The sequence below is a fragment of the Ornithorhynchus anatinus genome, unplaced genomic scaffold (genome assembly GCF_004115215.2).
Source record: "Ornithorhynchus anatinus isolate Pmale09 unplaced genomic scaffold, mOrnAna1.pri.v4 scaffold_264_arrow_ctg1, whole genome shotgun sequence".
Taxonomy (NCBI): Eukaryota; Metazoa; Chordata; class Mammalia; order Monotremata; family Ornithorhynchidae; genus Ornithorhynchus; species Ornithorhynchus anatinus.
In genome coordinates this window covers 437,796-454,199 of record NW_024396743.1, presented here as the reverse complement: position 1 = coordinate 454,199, position 16,404 = coordinate 437,796, and the positions used below count along the sequence as shown (strand labels likewise).

Here is a 16,404-nt window from a genome sequence, read left to right as displayed (position 1 = left end):
GGACACAGCATACAGCGACTCAGAAATACCGCAGTTTCATTCTGAAAAACGTGCAAATGAAGTCTGGAGGGGCTCCCGGAGGCAAACCAAGGGCCGGGCCGGACCCTCGCTAATCCCTCTGGAACGACTCGGGAGGGTCCGGCCCTGCCAGTTGGCCAACTTGGTACGCGGGGCCCAAATTCCCGCCCCTGCCTGGAGACTCGAGATTGTGGGGTGTAATAATCATCACACACACACACACACACACCAGCTTCTAAAAGCTGGGTCCTTCCTTGGCTACGGGCTGCTGCTGGAAGAGGGGGCAGGAAAGCTGTGACGGAGCAAACACAGGGGCCCTGTCCTCACACCTTCTGTGATTAGCCCGGAGCGACAGAAGGCGTGGCTCTAAGGGTCCCTTGGCAGCAGGAACCTTCCAGCCAGCTACCCTTGCAACCGAAATCCACCCTAGCGGCTCCCGGGGCCGCTTCTGGCCTAGGCTGGGTGGGGAGGGCCCATCCCACGTCCCAACACCAAGGCCGGAGCCCTACAACAAAGAGAGGAGGCCCCACCCCCGCCCCCACCCAGGTGAACTCAGGGTGGAGGACAGGGTGCTCCTGCACCTTTCTTCCCTTTTGCCAAAGAGCGCCTGGCAGCCCAGATGACTCATGGGAGTGATCCTTGAGTTTTCCTCGGAGGGAGGGGCAGGCAGGCAGGGAGGGAGGTGGACTGTCAGGGTCAATGTGGCCCAACCACATTGGAGGGGGGGGGTGGGGGGGAAGACCTGCAGGTTTGTCTGATAGAAATGTTTGATTGCCTGCAGAAACTGCAACGTGAAGATGCAGAGAAGCAAGAGTCTGACCTCGCCCCGTTGCCTCCTGGATCCCCAAAGCACTGAACCAGAGGATCCCCAGAGAGGGTGGGGACGTCCTTTCAGCTCGGGGAGATCTCGGCAGGGAGGCCTGGAGGTTGGGTGGCGAGGGCCACCAGAAATCCCCTCCCTCAGAGGGGTGGGGGGCTGGCAAAGGGGGACAGAGTTAGACATTCCCCCGCTTTGTCCCGCTGCACCCTAAGGGCAGGCCCCAAACCTCTCCCCAAACTGTGGCCTCTCTGACTCCTCAGGACGACATTCATTTTCCCGGGGTCTGGGAGGTCGATCCCTCCGGAGACTTTCGCCTTCACTCAGCCTTCATCCACATTTTCCCTTCTCCGGTTTCCTGTGGTCGGCCTAGGCTGACCCAGTGGTCAACACTGGCCTTGGGGAGCACGGAGATGGGACGAGGCAGCTAGTCAAGTCCACGGGGGGTGGCAAGCACGGAGGAAGGTTAGAGTTGGAGCAGGCCCCCCTCCCCCAAGTAGGAGGGATGTTAGTCACCACAGTCTTCCTCCTTTGGTAGTGTTCCCGAAGGCAGGATCCCGGGGTGACGCAGTAAAGCATAGCGTTTATCTTCTTAGGGAGGTCGTTGGCGTCACGCCGCTGGAGTCCCGATGACCAGAGGGCGGACAGAGAAGCGGCTCCCGCGGCGCCCCCTGGCGGCCATCCGCAGTACCGCCGCCGTTCGGCCGGCGTCGCGGCCTTGGCCCAAGAAGTCTGGGCGCTGCTCCATCTCCCTGCTGGGGAGGAGCGGGCCCGGCTGGGGGAGGGTCGGCCGCCCCTCGCTGGAGTGGGGAGTCGTGGGGAGGGGTCTGTCTCCTAGGTCCTGGGGCCCTCGGCCCTCTCCCCGCCCAACGGCTCAGCAGCGCGTGGTCCCGGGGAACGGGGGAGACGGGCCCGTCCCCCGCAGATCTAGCTCGCGCTTTTCTGGGTCTGTGCCCGCGAGGCAACTGCGATGCCCCGGGCTTGGCTGGGGTTGGGGGCGGGGGGACCTGGGGCTGGTTCCCCTCCCCAAGCCTCTGGGTCCCTAGGTTCACGAAAAGGCGCAGCAGCCTGGTCTTTTCTTCTGGGATTCGACGTAGTCCCGGATCTGGAAGGTGGGTTCGTCCTCCCGCCGTCCGGCCCGGTGCTGCAGCTCCCTGGAGGACGGGGAGGGGAGAGCTGGACCCCACAGCTAGACGACACACAGACCCGGCCCCGGACAGTCATACAGGTCACGGGCCTCCGATTAAGGTGTCCTTGATGGGCCTCTCTGTGCTCGACCAGACTGATGCCCCGGGGGGGTGTCGCCCCAGATTCCGGAAGGGCTTCCCATCCCAAACCCCGGGGACTCACTTGGCAATGGCCAGAAAGGCCAGTTCCACGTTCATGCCGGTCTTGGCACTGGTCTCCATGAAGGGCACACCGAACTCCTGCCAGGAGAAGTCACCCTCAGTCCTTCGCTGCCCCTTGCTGCCCTCTCGTCCCCTTATCCCGTCGCTTCCCCCACCCCCAGGGCGAGGACTCACCCTGGCCAGTAACTCGCCGTCCTCGGACCGGATCACTCTCTCGCCGCTCACATCCGCCTGCAAAGCCCCGATCCCGCCATCACAGCCTCATCCCCACCATCACTCCCATCGCAGAGGGGTCTCTCCGGACCCATCCCAACCCTGGCCCTTGCTGCCCTAGGCCGGTCCAACCCACGGGTCCGCAGTGGGATTCCTGGTCTCGGGGCTGATGTAGAAAAGGGGTCAAGCCGGCCAGGAGCCCAGCTGGGGTTCCCTGGGCCTCCCCCCGGGCTATCAGGTGGTGAGTGGTGCCCACAGCCCAGAGAAGGGCCGCAGTGGCGGCTCCAACTGCACCGCCCCCTGCCCCCCTTCTGATCCGACCCTACTGCCAGTCCAGGGAGAGAGGGAGCCGCTGGGGACATGAACACTGACCTGCACGGAGGGCCTCCCCTCCCATCACCGTCCACTCTCTAAGAGGGTGCTGGGGGTGGGGGCGTGAGGAGATGTGATTGAGCCCTTTCGGGTATGTCCACTTGCTGGGGGCAGGGGGAGACGTTCAGTGGATCTCACACTGGAGTCCCACACCCAGGCACCGTGAGTGACACCGCAGGAAGCCACACTCACCTTGTTACCTAGCAACATGATCACCACATCCTTCTGGGCAAACTCGTAGATCTCCGTCAGCCAGGCCTGGGGGGAGGGGAGGAAGGGAACTGAGGGGCCAGGACCCCTTAGGGCCAGGCCCAGGGAACCTAGCCTGATCCCGAGTTTAGACTCCTCCCTAGTCCCTCCTTCCTGCTTTCTCTCCCTGTCCCATTTCACCCCCTTGGGGGCTGGGGGTGTGTGGGGAAACTGTCCTCTCTGTCCTGCTCTCGTTTATCATTAGTTATGGTATTTATACTGAGTACTCACTTTGGGGTTCAGCGCTGGGGTACATAAGATAATCAGATTGGATGCAATCGCTGCCCAACATGGGGCTCCGAGTCTAAGGGAGGGAGGAAGGGAGGGAGAGCGGGGATCTTCTCCCCATCCTACAGATGAGGAAACTGAGACCCAGAGAGTTAAGTGATTTGCTCAAAGTCACTCAGCAGGCCAGTGGCGGAGCTGGGACTAGAACCCTGGTCTCCAGGCTCCCAGTCCCAAGCTCTCTCCACCAGGCCACCCTGCTGTCCTGAGCAGAACCCAGCCTGGGTCTTTTCATTTGGGCTGAGAAGTCTGGAAGTCTGGCACTGGAGTAGCTGGGGGCCCAGCATCGAGTGAAACAGGGCTGAGTTTTGGCATTAAATGATTATGCAAATCATCTGAGAACTGTGTCTGTAACAGTTACTGCTGCAACCGCAGGTCCCAGCCCGACACAGGGGCACGGCTGATCTGACCACCCTTGGCCTTGTCTGCAGCCCGGATGGGTGGAGAAGGCTGAGACGTACCCGGATGTTGTCGAAGGAGGCCCTGTTGGTGATGTCGTAGAGAAGGAGCAGGGCTGGTAGAGGGAAAAGAGAGAGAGTATTGTATTCATTTAATCGTATTTATTAAGCACTTACTATGTGCAGAGCACTGTACTAGGGAGTGAGACCCAGCCCCCCGGAGGCCTTTCAGGCAGACAGGTCTGGGACAAGGGAGTAGGTAGGGGTCCTGGACGGGGCAGCACCACTGGGGTCTTGGACTTACCCTGGGCATCGCGATAGTAGGCATGGGTGACGCTCCTGAAACGTTCCTGTCCTGCTGTGTCCCAGATCTGCTGGGTCACAGAGTAGACATTAGTAGGGGAGGGGGCTGGGGGATGGAGGCAGGAAGATGAAGGCAAAAGGAGGTTCACGGGGCAGGGTCAGTCGAGCTTGCAGGGGTGCCTCAACCTTGGAGGCCCAGTTCACCCTATAGTTCTGGGTGGTTGGAGTGGAGGAGTGGAGGAGATAATCCTGCCTGGGAGAGAAGCTTAAGAGGCCCAGGGGGAGCTGGAAGGTCCTCAGGCCAGAGGGATGATTGGACCGGACCTGAGCCTTCCTCAGGCCTCAGTGGCCAGACTGCAGGCTGCCTGCCTCTGAGCTGATATTAAGCGGACTTGAGTCAAACCCAGTTTCCCCTTCTTGGCCCACAGGAAAGTTACCCACAGAGCATAGCAGCAGCCCTCAATAACTCTCTGCAGCAAGCCACCTGCCTCGATTGCTTTCCCCACCCCCCTTTCCCTTCCTTCCCTCTCAACAACCCAATCCTCTCCTCCTCCCTCTCCAATTCCACATCCTCTTTCCTTCTCCCTCCCTCTTCCCTTCTTTCTCCTCTCTCTCCCACTTCTCTCTCACTTTTCTCCTGTTCCCATCTCACCTGTAGCTTCACTTTCACACCATCCACGGTCACCACCTTGTTCTGCAAAAGACGGGAAGGGTGCGGGGACTGAACTGGGCTGGGTTAGCATCCCTTCCCAATATGCCCTCCCACCTCCACCTGGCCACTCCCTTCCTAATACCTCCAGTCAGACCCACCAGTTGGTGATGGGCAGGGGGCCCCAAGGGGGGGCCACGGTGACCTAGGGGCTGTTCTAAGCCACCCCCCAACCCCTCGTCCCATTGGGGAAGAGACCCCAACTCCAATCCAGAGCCCCACCAAGGAAGGACCCTAACCCCTTTCATCTCTCCGCCTCGATACTCTCCCTGGAAGACTCCCTCACTGGGTTTAGTCCCAGGAGCCTTTCCTGGTTGGAGCTACTTCTTACATCCTGACCATTGACCCTTGTAGCGGGACCAGTCATACCAAGTGACAGTCTCCAGAAGAAAAGAACTGGCTAGCACAACCTTCACCCCTTAAAGGACCCCAATTTCTTCAGACCTCACCTCAGAAGACCCTAGGACCTGTCCACCACTGCCTCATAGGAAGGGACACCCTCCAGCCCAGTCCCGGAGTCACCCCTGGCAGCTGGGTTTGGTCTAATTAGTTTTTACCCAGTGGCCTGGACCTCTCTCCTGGGGAGTCCTTTTTGGGGCTAGTCTCTGTGGCAGTGGCCCCTGCTTAGGCTCTCTGCTGCAGCCTGGAACCTTCCGTTTAGGAGTTCCCTTCTGAGGGAGGTCTCTGCTGGGGTTCCCACCCTCAGAGATGCAGGCTCCAGGTACAGGCTTTGACCAAGAAGGGGGACAAACAATGTCGACTGACCTGCTGCATCTGCGAGGCTGTGGGGAGCTGACTGCCTAGACCAGAGTGGTCACCAATGAGGTCAGTGGGTTCACAGCATCTAACGAGATCACTGTCATCCTCGATGGCCTTATACTGCTACTCCTCAAAACCACCAACAAATTCATCCCAAGACTCTCTGGGCCCAGTAAGCCTAGTTTTATTCTTCTTTGCTGGTGTCAAGATAAGCTGGGCCTTCCCTGACCTTGTCCAGACCCATTTCTCTTCCCTCTGACCTTGACTCAGAACACCTGTGGGTCATGGGTAGCTGGTAGGACTGGGGAGGGAGGGAGGGGAGGCCCCAGTTGTTCCATTCCTGGGAGGGGCAGTCCCAGGAAATAGGGATGACCTGAGACTTGAGGTGTCAGGGACAGATTCCCCAAACCAGAGACCCAGCCCTGGCCAGGCTGGGGAACCTATGACCCCTCACCCGGAAGTCTATGCCGACAGTGGCTATGAAGGTTCCGGACAGGAAGGCCCCATCTTTGAACTGGATCAGGAAACAGGTTTTCCCAACACCTGAGTCTCCCAGCAGCATCACCTAGGAGATGGCAGACCTGGTTACCAGAGGATGGAAAAAGTGGGGAAGGGTATAAGGGGCAGTGGGAGCAAAGTCTCCTAGGGGTCTAGGGTTCCTCTGGGACAAAGATTTGTTTTCTGGGTATGGCGCTGTGTGGGTGGTGGGGAGAAGGAATGAGGAGAGGGATGAGTAGGAGGATGAGGAAGGAGTGAGGCTGGAGTTGGGTTCTGCTTGAGTCCTACAGCCTTGATCTCCACCCCTTCCTCCTCCTCTTCAATTAACCAATCAATAATACTTATTGAGTACTTACTATCTAGAGCACTGTCCCGAGTACTTCACAGAGTCTAGTAAGTAGATACGATCCTTGCCTTCAAGGAGCTTTACAGTCTACTGTGTGTGCAGAGCGCTGTACTAAAAGTACTTGGGAGAGTACGATAGAGTCATGACTCTTTCCCTCAAAAGGTTTTCAGTCTAGCAGGATTTCTCCTTCAACTCCACCTTCCCCTATGAAAGCTGGGCTGGGCTCCGAATTCAAATCCACTCTAAAAAGAGGGGCCCAGAAACCCACCTCAAAAAGTCCCTCCCCCTCTCCTGTTGGGGAGCTCCCATTTTGGAATGGCCATTAATCTTGGAGCCTGGGCAGTCTCCCTGGGCTCTGAACTGCATAGGTGCATGTACCTACATGTGTCCCTGTGCTTACCTGTGGTCCTGCCTGGGAGCAGGAGGTGAATGGGGAGAGGAGTGGACTGGGTGGATATTGAAAGATCCCTGCGGAAAGGGACTTTATCTTGGAGCCACGGGGAAAACCACAGCCTCTGGCTGATTAAGATGGAGGAAGGAAGCTTGAATGAGGGGGTCCAAGCCTATTCTGAGGCGACGGAGGAGAGGGAGTTACAGAGGAGGTCTGAATCCTGACTTTCCCACCTCTCCTCTGGGCCCCAGTTGGAGTCAATCAGCCTGTTGATTAGACATCCCTGAGGGGAGGGAGCAGATCTCTAATTTAATTGTAGTCTCCCTCTTGCTCAGTATTGGCCCAACACTCAGCAGACACCAGGGCTGGTAAATACTCTGAATGACTGATTGATGGATAATTTTTGGGTTTAAACCTGGAATCTCCACAGGGGTTGGTAGTGAGGAAAGGAGGTGGGAGATGTAGGGGAGTGGCAATAATAATATTTAGTGAGTGCTCACTTCCCATGGTACACCGTGCTAGGTGCTCGGGAAGTACAGGACAATGAAGTGAAAGGTTTTCCTGCCCATAAGGTGCTTACACTCTACCGAAGGAGACAAACATAAAAATATTTACAAATAGCTGAGTGCCGAAGAGGGGAAAAGTAAATTCGTCCCCCACCCACCCCCCCGCCCCCGCCCGTGCACCCAGGTGGAGGAAGTGACGGCAGTGATGAACCGGGGTGTGGAAACGGTGACCTTTCCTCGCCACCGCACAGCTGCGGCCGCCTTCGCGCCATACCCGCGGTGTGGCCAAGCCCAGCTGGGCCGGGCCTGCACCGGGCCCGGGGCGTCCGTTGAAAGTTTGACCAGTCACTGGTGGCCTGATCGAATCCCGCCAACAAACGGTGCGGACAGGTGCCTCCTCCTCCTCAGCAGCTGGGGCTGGGCCTCGGGCGAGAAGGTCCCTTGGCCCCGAAACCTCGGAGGTCAGGCTCCAGCATTACCTCCCCATGCCTCCCGCCCCCTTTCCGGCCTCAAAACCAGCGGCGGCCCTTATCACAACGGCTCTTCGGGGGTGACTTGCACAACAGCTCGCCACAAGGCGACGAGAGACGAGGCTCACGGGACTTGACCAGCAACCCCCGCTCCCTCTTCTCTGAGCAGGGATCCTGGGAACGGGGGAAACTGAGGCACAGAGCGGGGTGGGGATGAGAATCAGGGTATCGCGGGTGACGAGAAACCGTCGCGAGGAAAAGGGGATCGAGTCATCTCCCTACCGAAGGTAGTCCCGCCCCATTAACCCTTCCCGTCCCGGCGTGCCTGGAACTCCTCCCTGGCCCTGAGGTAGCCGGGTGGCTACCTGCTCCCTGGGGCCCGACCCTGAGGCCTTAGGGCCCGCACTTCCCCGTGCTGAAGAGAGTGGTGGGAACCTCCGCAGCTGCGCCCCGTGGGCTGGACACGGAGATGCTCGGACGCCCGGCCCCGGGGCCGTCAAGGACGGGGCGCTGGCAAGGAAGCCCGGAGGGGCGGCGAGTGGGCGAGCGAGATGGGGCTACGGGCTTCGAGGCTGGGGACTCCGGCAAGGGTGTGAGGAGGGGGAAAGGCGGGCTGGTGGGCGAACTTCTCGGAAGATGGGGATGCATCCCGGCTCAGAGTCCCGGAGAATAGACGGGAGGGTTTCTATGCCCGAGGATTCCGCCTGCAGAGGGTCTCCTCCTCTCGCCGCTCTGGGCCGCAGAAGCGACCCCGGGAAGCCGGCCGGGGAGGGGCGGGGGGCCTTCCCGAGGGCTCGGGAGGTGAGGGTCAGTTTGGGACGACTCCGGCTCCAGGCGAGGCCCGGAGTCTAGGAGGACGAAGAGGGAAAGAGGAGGGGATTCGGCCTGTCATTCGCCCCCGACAGAGAAAGGCCGCCAAAGCAGGGAGGGGGGGAGGAGGGGGCGGGAGGGACCACCCGGGTTTCGGGATGCGGGTGGGCGGGAGGGGGCCAGGCTGTTCCCGGGGGCCGCGCCCTCAGACCTTGCCGGAGAGATCGTAGCTGGGGCTGCGAGGTGGGGACTGGCGGTCCAGCTCGGCGGCGGCCCCGGGTGGACTCATCACGTCCCCAGCAGAGAAGCAGCCCGGACGGCGGCGGCGAGAGCCGGAACCTGCCCGCCCCGGTCCACGGCAACGGACACGCCCCGGCCCCCGCCCCGCCTCGGCCCCCGCCCCTCGGCCCGCCCCCGACCCCGCACCGTCCGGCCGAATGAGGGTCGGGGGCTCCCGGAGCCGGACCCACCTAGCTGGGTCTGGTGTCCTCCCCGCCACCCTTTGGGCAGGGACCGGGCTGACCTTTCCACGAGAGGACTTCAGGAGAAGCCTGGGGGGCGAGGGGGGTGGGTCTTTTTCACTCTATTTACTTATTTCGAGGCTACCGACGCCTAGTTTACTAGTTTTGATGTCTGTCTCTCCCCTTCTAGACCTTGAGCCCGTTGTGGGCAGGGATTGTCTCTACTTGTTGCTGAACTGTACTTTTCAAGCGCTCTGCACACAGTAAGCCCTCAATAAATACGATTGAATGAATGAATGAATGGATCTCACCCTGCAAAAACTCCCATCCGCCGACCCCTCCCCTCCCACGCACGACCCAGGAACGAGAACACCTGTGCCTTTCCCTCCGGCTTGGCTTGTGGGCCTTCCCACGGGAGGGGGAGAAGGGGACGAGGGAGGTGTGTCAGGACATTGTTCTTTACTGGTATCGATTCATCGCTCACTCTGTGCCTAGCATTGTGCTAAACGTTGGTGTAGATCCAGGACCACCAAGCCCCGTTCCACCCGGAGGTAGCAGGCTCTGAGGGAGGGAGCCCAGGAGAGGGAGGCCTGCGTTGCTCATTGCCAGCACAAGAGGGAAGCACAGACCTGCGGCAGGCCTTCACAGAGCCCCGAGCGGCTCATTCACCTCTCTGTCGATAAACGTCGTTATTGATTGATCGATTATTTGGATCGTCTCCTCTGTCGATCTCATTCTCCCAATCCCCCTCAGCACATTCGCACTCAGCCACCGGAAGCGTTGAGAGACGGGTCGGCCTACGGACTCCAATATTCGGGCGTTTAACGAGTCCCCCCTCCCGTCTTCTCATCCGCTTTTTGTAAATTACGTTATGTCGGTTTCCTTCGTAAGATTTTCAGCTCCTTGGGGGCAGGGAACGTGCGCCTTTTCATCGTCTCCCAGGTGTTCATCATATAGGTGTTCGTCATATAGTACTTTCAGACAGTAGGTGCTCAGGAAATATTAGTGATCGATTGGTTGATTGATTTGGCTGAGGGAGAGAGTCGTGCTCTGAATGTATCCTCATTAGAGACGCCCACACATCTGCCCAATCAGCCCGAAGCCGAGGGTCCTGCCGCTTCTGACCCTTGAACCGGCAGTCCTGAGGAAGCAGGGTGGCCTAATGGAAAGTGCATGGGCAGGGAACGTGCATACAAACTCGTTTATATAATACTCTCCCAAGAGCTTAGTACAGTGCTCTGCACACAAGCGCTCAGTAAATTCGATTGACTGATGGACTTTTAAGAGGACTTGAGTTCTAATCCTACTCTTCCACTTGTCTGCTGTGGGACCTCGGGCAAATCGCTTAACGTCTCTGAGCCTCAATTACCTCATCTGTAAAATCTGTGAAATAACTGAGAGCCCCATGTGGGACAGGGTCTTTGTCCCATGCGATTGACTTGTATCTACCCCAGCGCTTACAGCAGTGTTTGATGCACTGTAAACACTTAAGAAGTACCGTAAAATAAAAAGGTAATCGGTGAACTCTGACCAGGTTTAAAATCCCAGCCCCGAAGCCTCCGAAGTTGGGGATCCAGCCGAGGGGCCCCGTTCCTCCCTCCACGCCCACGGGTGCTCACGGTGAATCCGATGCCCACGGTAGCCGAGAAGGAGCCAGGAAGAAACTTGCCCTGGTCAAATTGCACTAGCAGAGATGTTTTCCCCACGCCACTGTCTCCCACCAGGATCGTCTGTAAGGAGGCAAGCAGGGAGTGAGGGAAGTGGAGAGCTGGCTGGGCTTTGGCTTGGTATATGGTACATTGTGGGGCATGCAGTTGCCCTAAAATATAGATGCACCCCCATATATACGTTCATTCTCGCTCAAGCAATACACACACACACACAGATATACGCGCCCCCCCCCTCCCTTCTTCCCAGGTCCATCTTCCCCTCATCCTCCGCCTCTCCGCTGCTCCCAGCTGACCCCTGCCTCGCGGAGATGGTCCTGCCACTAGACCTCACACGGAAGCCAGGTCCCCCGCCCCCGCCGGAGGCCGATCGCAAGGTGGCCAGGGCAGAAGTCAGACAGCAGGGCCAACGCCGGGGTGTCCTTCTCCCGCCCTGCTGAGTGAGGACCGGCCCTCCCTGAGCTGCGACCGGTCAGAGCTCAGGGTGTTCCACCACCGACTCAGGGTCCAGGCAGAGTCGGCTGACCTACAGCCCTTCCGCCGATACAGGGAAAGAACTGAGGCCTTTCGCCCGGTTTAAATGATCTAACTGCGTTAACGATTCAGTTTTCAGCACACCAAACTACCCCTGCAGAGGCCCAGGGGCGATCTCCAGGTCATCGGTTGGCTGGCTATATTGGAGTCACCTGCAGAAGCCCCGCTCACCCCCTTCAGGTCCCTGCCACTTTTCATTCAATAGTATTTATTGAGCGCTTACTATGTGCAGAGCACTGTACTAAGCGCTTGGGATGAACAAGTCGGCAACAGATACAGTCCCTGCCGTTTGATGGGCAAATATGAAACGGGAATAAAAAGGCCTGCCTCTCCCAGCCTCATGGGAAATTTGTGGAAACTGAACAAGAAAACTGATGTGAAGGGAAAAGTACCTTGGAAAATAAAAACCGTTCTAAGAAATAAAGATACGTGCACTGCCTAATGCAGGATATAATCCAGCCTTCTATGAGCTCATATTCCAAAAGAGATGGTCGTACATATTACTCTTAACTACCAAGAGAAAAAACTAAAACCAGAGTGAGCCTGGATGAATTAGTTATCCTAAATTTATTCCCTACTTCTCAGACTGAGAGCCCCAAGTGGGACAGAGACTGTGTCCAGAATTAATACCTTGTATCTTCCCCAGCACTTAGCACGTAAGAAGGGCTTAATAAATACCATGGCAATAATACCATAATTATTTCCAGGAGCAGAGTCAAGAATTAATGCCAGTGGTTTTACATGTGGTGAGGGGTGGAATGGGTGGGCTGCATGACAGGATAGGTGGAAAAAAGAATGAGGGAGAGCATTGCTTTGATTCTCAGGAAAAGGTTTGTGGAGTTAGTCAATGATATTTATTGAGCAAAAGGGGGGATTGTCAGAGTTCCTTTTTTATGGCATTTAAGTGCTCACTGTGTGCCCAACAATGCTCTAAGCACTGGGGTAGATACAAGATAATTAAATTGGACACAATCCCTGTCCTACACAGAACTCACAATCTAATTAGGTGGGAGAAGAGGAGAACTGTGGCACAGTGAAGTGATTTGCCCCAAATCACGCAGAGAGTAATTGGCAGCGCCAGGATTAGAACCCAGGTCCTCCGACTCCAGGGTCCGGGTTCTTTGCGCTAGGCTGGGCTGCTCCTTCAATGCCAGACAGAGAGGAGGGGGCTCTCCAGGTTCAGTGCCCAGCAGAGAGAGGAAAAAATGATCGACAAAGGGGACCCTGAATGGTTTTGCCTAGTGGAGGCAAGAAGAGCACAAGGGAAGGTCATCTGGTGAAGTGCCAGAGAAATGAAGCTCGTTCTTGCCGCGAAGGGTGATACACCAGGATTTTTAAGGTGGTGAGGGGTGATATGCTGAAATCGGAAAGAGAAGATGCCTCGGAGCAACTTCCGGATCACAGTTTATCATACAGTTGATGTCTGTAGATGTGGACAACCAAGATCATACTAAACGGTGGGCAGGGAACGTGTCTATCAACTCTGTTGTATTAATCTCTCCCAAGTGTTTAGTACAGTGCTCGGAGCACAGGGAGTGTTCAGTAAATACCTCTGATTGGTGTCCTGCAGGTCAAGGATGGTGCAATTTTTTTAATGAGGGGCAAGTTTGGCCAATCTTTTTTATTGAGGGTCTACTGCGGGTGCTGATGTATGACTGTCTTGGCCCTTGACGATATTTTTGGTGCTTAAGTGGCACTGAAGGAACTGCACTAGAAGTCAGATTTGACTTGGGTGGTAAAAAAAAAATCCTGGCTTCACAGTCAGATAATAGATTGACTACTACAAATGCCCTATTGACTTTTCAGTTTGGACTTAATCTGGATATTCAGATGATTAGAATTCAGATGATTTAGTCACTCCCAAAGGACTAATTTTCTATTTGGTTGCCTAGTCTTCCATCACCAGACTGTGCCCTACCTAGGCAGCAAGGTTCAGTGAAAACACTCAGCCCTGGGGGTCGGCAATGGAGACCCCTGGAGAGCTGTAATAGGGAACCTCACACTTTCAATCAATCGTAATTATTGTGGGCTTACAGTGCGCAGAGCACTGTACTAAGCACTTGGGAGAGTATAACATAACACACTCCCTGCCCACAGTGAGCTTACAGTCTAGAAGGCCACTTCCATGCCCTCCTCCGCACCGAGAGGTTCCGGGAGGGTGGCCCCGGTTCCGCCCCGGGGAAGGGACGGGACCGGTGTCCCCTGCCTCCCGGTTCTGAAAGCAGGGCTCGCCTCCTCGGAACAGTGGGTGGAGGAGTGCCAGGACAAATAGCCCGGGCTGGGCGAGCTCCATCTCACCCTGGCTCCATGTCGGACTCCCCGGGCCCGGAGCGTCCGTGACCTCTAGGGGTCAGACCTGGATCGGGGAAAGCCCTTAGGTCTAGAAAAAAGGGGCGAGGGCAAGAGGCGACTGGAGGGACTCTTCTCGCTGCCGCGGGACGAGGGGCGGCTCTGGGGAGCCTCCTCCCTCCACCAGCGGCTCGGAAACTTTCCAGAAAGGGGCAGCGAAGTCACTTCTGAATCCAGAAAAGGGCAGGGAATTCGCTGCTGGCTCCAGAAAGGGGCAGCCAGGCACTTCGGACTCAATAAAGGGGAAGCCAGTCACCCTGGCTCCAGAAAGGAGCAGTCAATCGCTGCTGGCTCCAGAAAGGAACAGCCAGGCCCTTCTGGCTCCTTCCCAAGAGTAGGCACTTAAATTTCCGCAGAGATGTCCCAAGGGCCCTCCAAATCCGCAGAACAGACGCCGAAGTCGGCAACCGCTAGAGCTGATCGGGAAACGGGGCTCGCCCGCAGGCATCCCCAGGGACCATAGCCGAGGAGAAAGGGGCCTGGCCGCTGCAGAACTTCATAACCGGAATGACTCAGGCGCTCGGAATGGAGGAAATCGGAGGGAAAGGGAGAGATGAGCATCCGGAGGGAGGAACGTGGGTCTCAGCGCATCAGCTCCACAACCTGGAGCCCCCTCACTGCCAGGACGCGCCCCTTCCCCTCTCGGGTTGGGCAGCGGCTCCCCTCGCCCTCGAACTCCTGCTCTGGTCTCGCAACCCCTCGGGACGGTTTCTGGCTGAGCCCCCGAGGAAACTCCGCGGAACCGGAGGGGCTGACAAGCAGTGCCGGTTCGAGCCCGGCCCCTTCTATCCTCCCACCCGCCCCGAGCACCCCATCCCGGACTTCAACCCCTCGCTCCTGCCCTCTGATGCCCCGCCGCTCCTCCAGCCCCATTGCTGCTTGCGGGGTGGCTACCTTATGCAGAATCTCCTCCGGGAAGACGGCAGTCCGGGGCGGGTCCATGATGTCCGATCGGGCTGTGTCCATTTCCCACGGCCCGACTCGGGCCCCTCCCCCGTGCCGGAAGCGGGGTTTGCAGAAATACCACTGGGCCCGGGGTCGGGGGCTGAGCTCTCGGGGCTAGACGACCGGCGCGGACCCTCGGGATCTGCTCCTGAGCCGCCTGGGACTCCCCCGTCCCCCCGCGCCTACAGTCCGGACAGATCCCGCCGCTGCGCCCGCATTTTGCCACCGTGGGAAGCAAAATCTCCGGCCCCGGGACCCGGGACAGCTCCCCGGGAGGGCGGATGGGGACGGCAGGACCCGAGGGTCCCGGGACTCCTTGGGCTCCCGCAGAGAGTTGCGGGGTTTGGGATGGTACCGCGGGTGCTCCCTGCGCTGGGGCCCGGCGGGAATCGGCTTAGCCGGTCCTGGGGAGCGGGGACGGGGCTCCGAGCCACGGCGCTGCGGCTCCTGCGCTCTCGCCTCCTCCCCCGCCCTACCGCGCCCTGCACTCCCCCCCCCCCCCCCGCAAGCCAACTTCTCCCCCCGCGCCACGCTGGCGAAGCACCACGCTCGGCCCCCTGAGCCCTTTCCAGCTGCGGGGACCTTCTGTCCCCCCAGTCCGGGGATGTGCGGGCCGAGCCACCGCCCTCGGGAGGGGCTCGGAGGCACAGTCGGGAGGCCCCCTGCCCCCCGGGATGGCTCCCGAATGGAGAACCGGAGCTCAGTCTCCATGACTCACAAATCCGCGGCCCTGTAGCCTCTGCGGGAGAACCAAGAATTGGGTCAAAGGCGGCGGACTGCTCGCTGCTCCTTCTCCAAACGCCCTCCTGCCTCTTTTCCCCCTCCTTCTCCACTTTCCTCTCACCTTTCCGTCTCTTCCCTCGCCATCCTTTTCCTCCCTCCGCCCCAGTTGCCCTGGGGTCTCTGTTGCCCCCTAATAATAATTATGGTATTCGTTAAGCGCTCACTATGTGCCAAGCACCGTTCTCAGCGCTGGGGGAGAAACAAGGTAGTCAGATTGTCCCACGTGAGGTTTACAGTCTTCATCCCCATTTTCCAGATGAGGGAACTGAGGAGCAGGGAATTTAAGTGGCTTGCTCAAGGTCATACGGCATAACCCACGTCCTCTGACCCCCAAGCCCGTGCTCTTTCCACTAAGCCACGCTGCTTCCCAAGGAAGATGCCCACAGAGGCCTTTGTGCCCCGCTCCCTGGCACCTCTCCCTGCCCGGCCTCGTTTCCGACAGCCTCGGCTAAGCGCTCCCGGGAAGGAAGGGGGGCTGGGCAGGACTGGGTTGGCCCTAGCCGGGCTCACCTTAGCCGAGCCTAAAGGTTGAGATCCTAAATGTCCTGAGCCGCCGAGACCGTACCTGGCCCGGGCTCACGGGGCACAGGCCGCTCCATTTCCTCCGGGGAGGAGGTGGCAGTCAGCTGGGATTCCCCGGGGAACCTCATGGCCAGGGTCGGGATGCTCCAGAAGCTCCCGGAAAGGAGCCTGCGACTCCAGTTACTCAACTGCCGTTCCTTGAAGCCCCGGAGTGTGCGTGTGCGGGGGCGTGTGCGGAGGCGTGTGTATACGTGTGTGTACGTGGGTGTTCGTGGGTGTTCTTGGGCGTGAGGGGGGGGAGCGGGTGAGGAGGATAAGGTGAGCAATAGGAGGAAACGGAGAATTCAGGCTTGGGCCTGAACTGATTGTATCTCCCCCAGCACCTAGCCCAGTGCTTAACACGTAGTAACCGCTAGCAAATACCACAGTTATTTTAATTATAGTTGGGCCGCAGGCAAAAGTGCCGCTTCCTTTGAGCCTCTTTTGTCACTCACTCCTCCACCTAGCGGCTTTGCTTCCCCGGGGAGCTTCCTGCGCGTTGGCCCATTGGACCCCCGGACTCACCTAAAAGCTGAGGCCGCTCCTCCCTGCGGCCAAACTCACTCCCAATCAAGGGAGCTTTTGGCTTTTGGTTGATTTTTTTTATGGTT

At 58.3% G+C, this 16,404-nt stretch overlaps 1 protein-coding gene across 4 annotated transcripts; it reads right to left on the bottom strand.

Moving 5' to 3' along the window:
• Positions 1-12: 12 nt before the first annotated feature.
• On the bottom strand, positions 13-14,903 carry RAB37 (RAB37, member RAS oncogene family). Of its 4 annotated transcripts, XM_029056916.1 has the most exons (10): positions 14,399-14,903; positions 10,574-10,684; positions 5,927-6,037; positions 4,657-4,698; positions 4,006-4,072; positions 3,765-3,817; positions 2,962-3,027; positions 2,359-2,415; positions 2,186-2,262; positions 13-1,989 (listed from the first exon to the last, which is right to left on the bottom strand). In XM_029056916.1, exons 1-10 carry the CDS (start codon positions 14,468-14,470, stop codon positions 1,884-1,886), a joined length of 762 nt encoding a protein of 253 aa, XP_028912749.1. In that variant the 5' UTR covers positions 14,471-14,903; the 3' UTR covers positions 13-1,883. The 4 variants fall into 4 exon arrangements, with proteins under 4 accessions (XP_028912749.1, XP_028912750.1, XP_007668061.1 ...); XM_029056917.1 differs by lacking the exon at positions 2,359-2,415; XM_007669871.2 differs by lacking the exon at positions 5,927-6,037.
• Between the last annotated feature and the right edge of the window lie 1,501 nt (positions 14,904-16,404).

What these genes read in the sequence shown, in the direction of transcription:
- RAB37 (XM_029056916.1), bottom strand. Translation starts at nt 14,470, where the DNA reads ATGGACACAGCCCGATCGGACATCATGGACCCGCCCCGGACTGCCGTC. An exon ending in CGGAGGAGATTCTGCATAAG is followed by an intron (nt 10,685 to 14,398) that starts GTAGCCACCCCG and finishes GCCTCCTTACAG; the next exon opens with ACGATCCTGGTGGGAGACAG. An exon ending in TCATGTTGCTAGGTAACAAG is followed by an intron (nt 2,416 to 2,961) that starts GTGAGTGTGGCT and finishes GGGGCTTTGCAG; the next exon opens with GCGGATGTGAGCGGCGAGAG.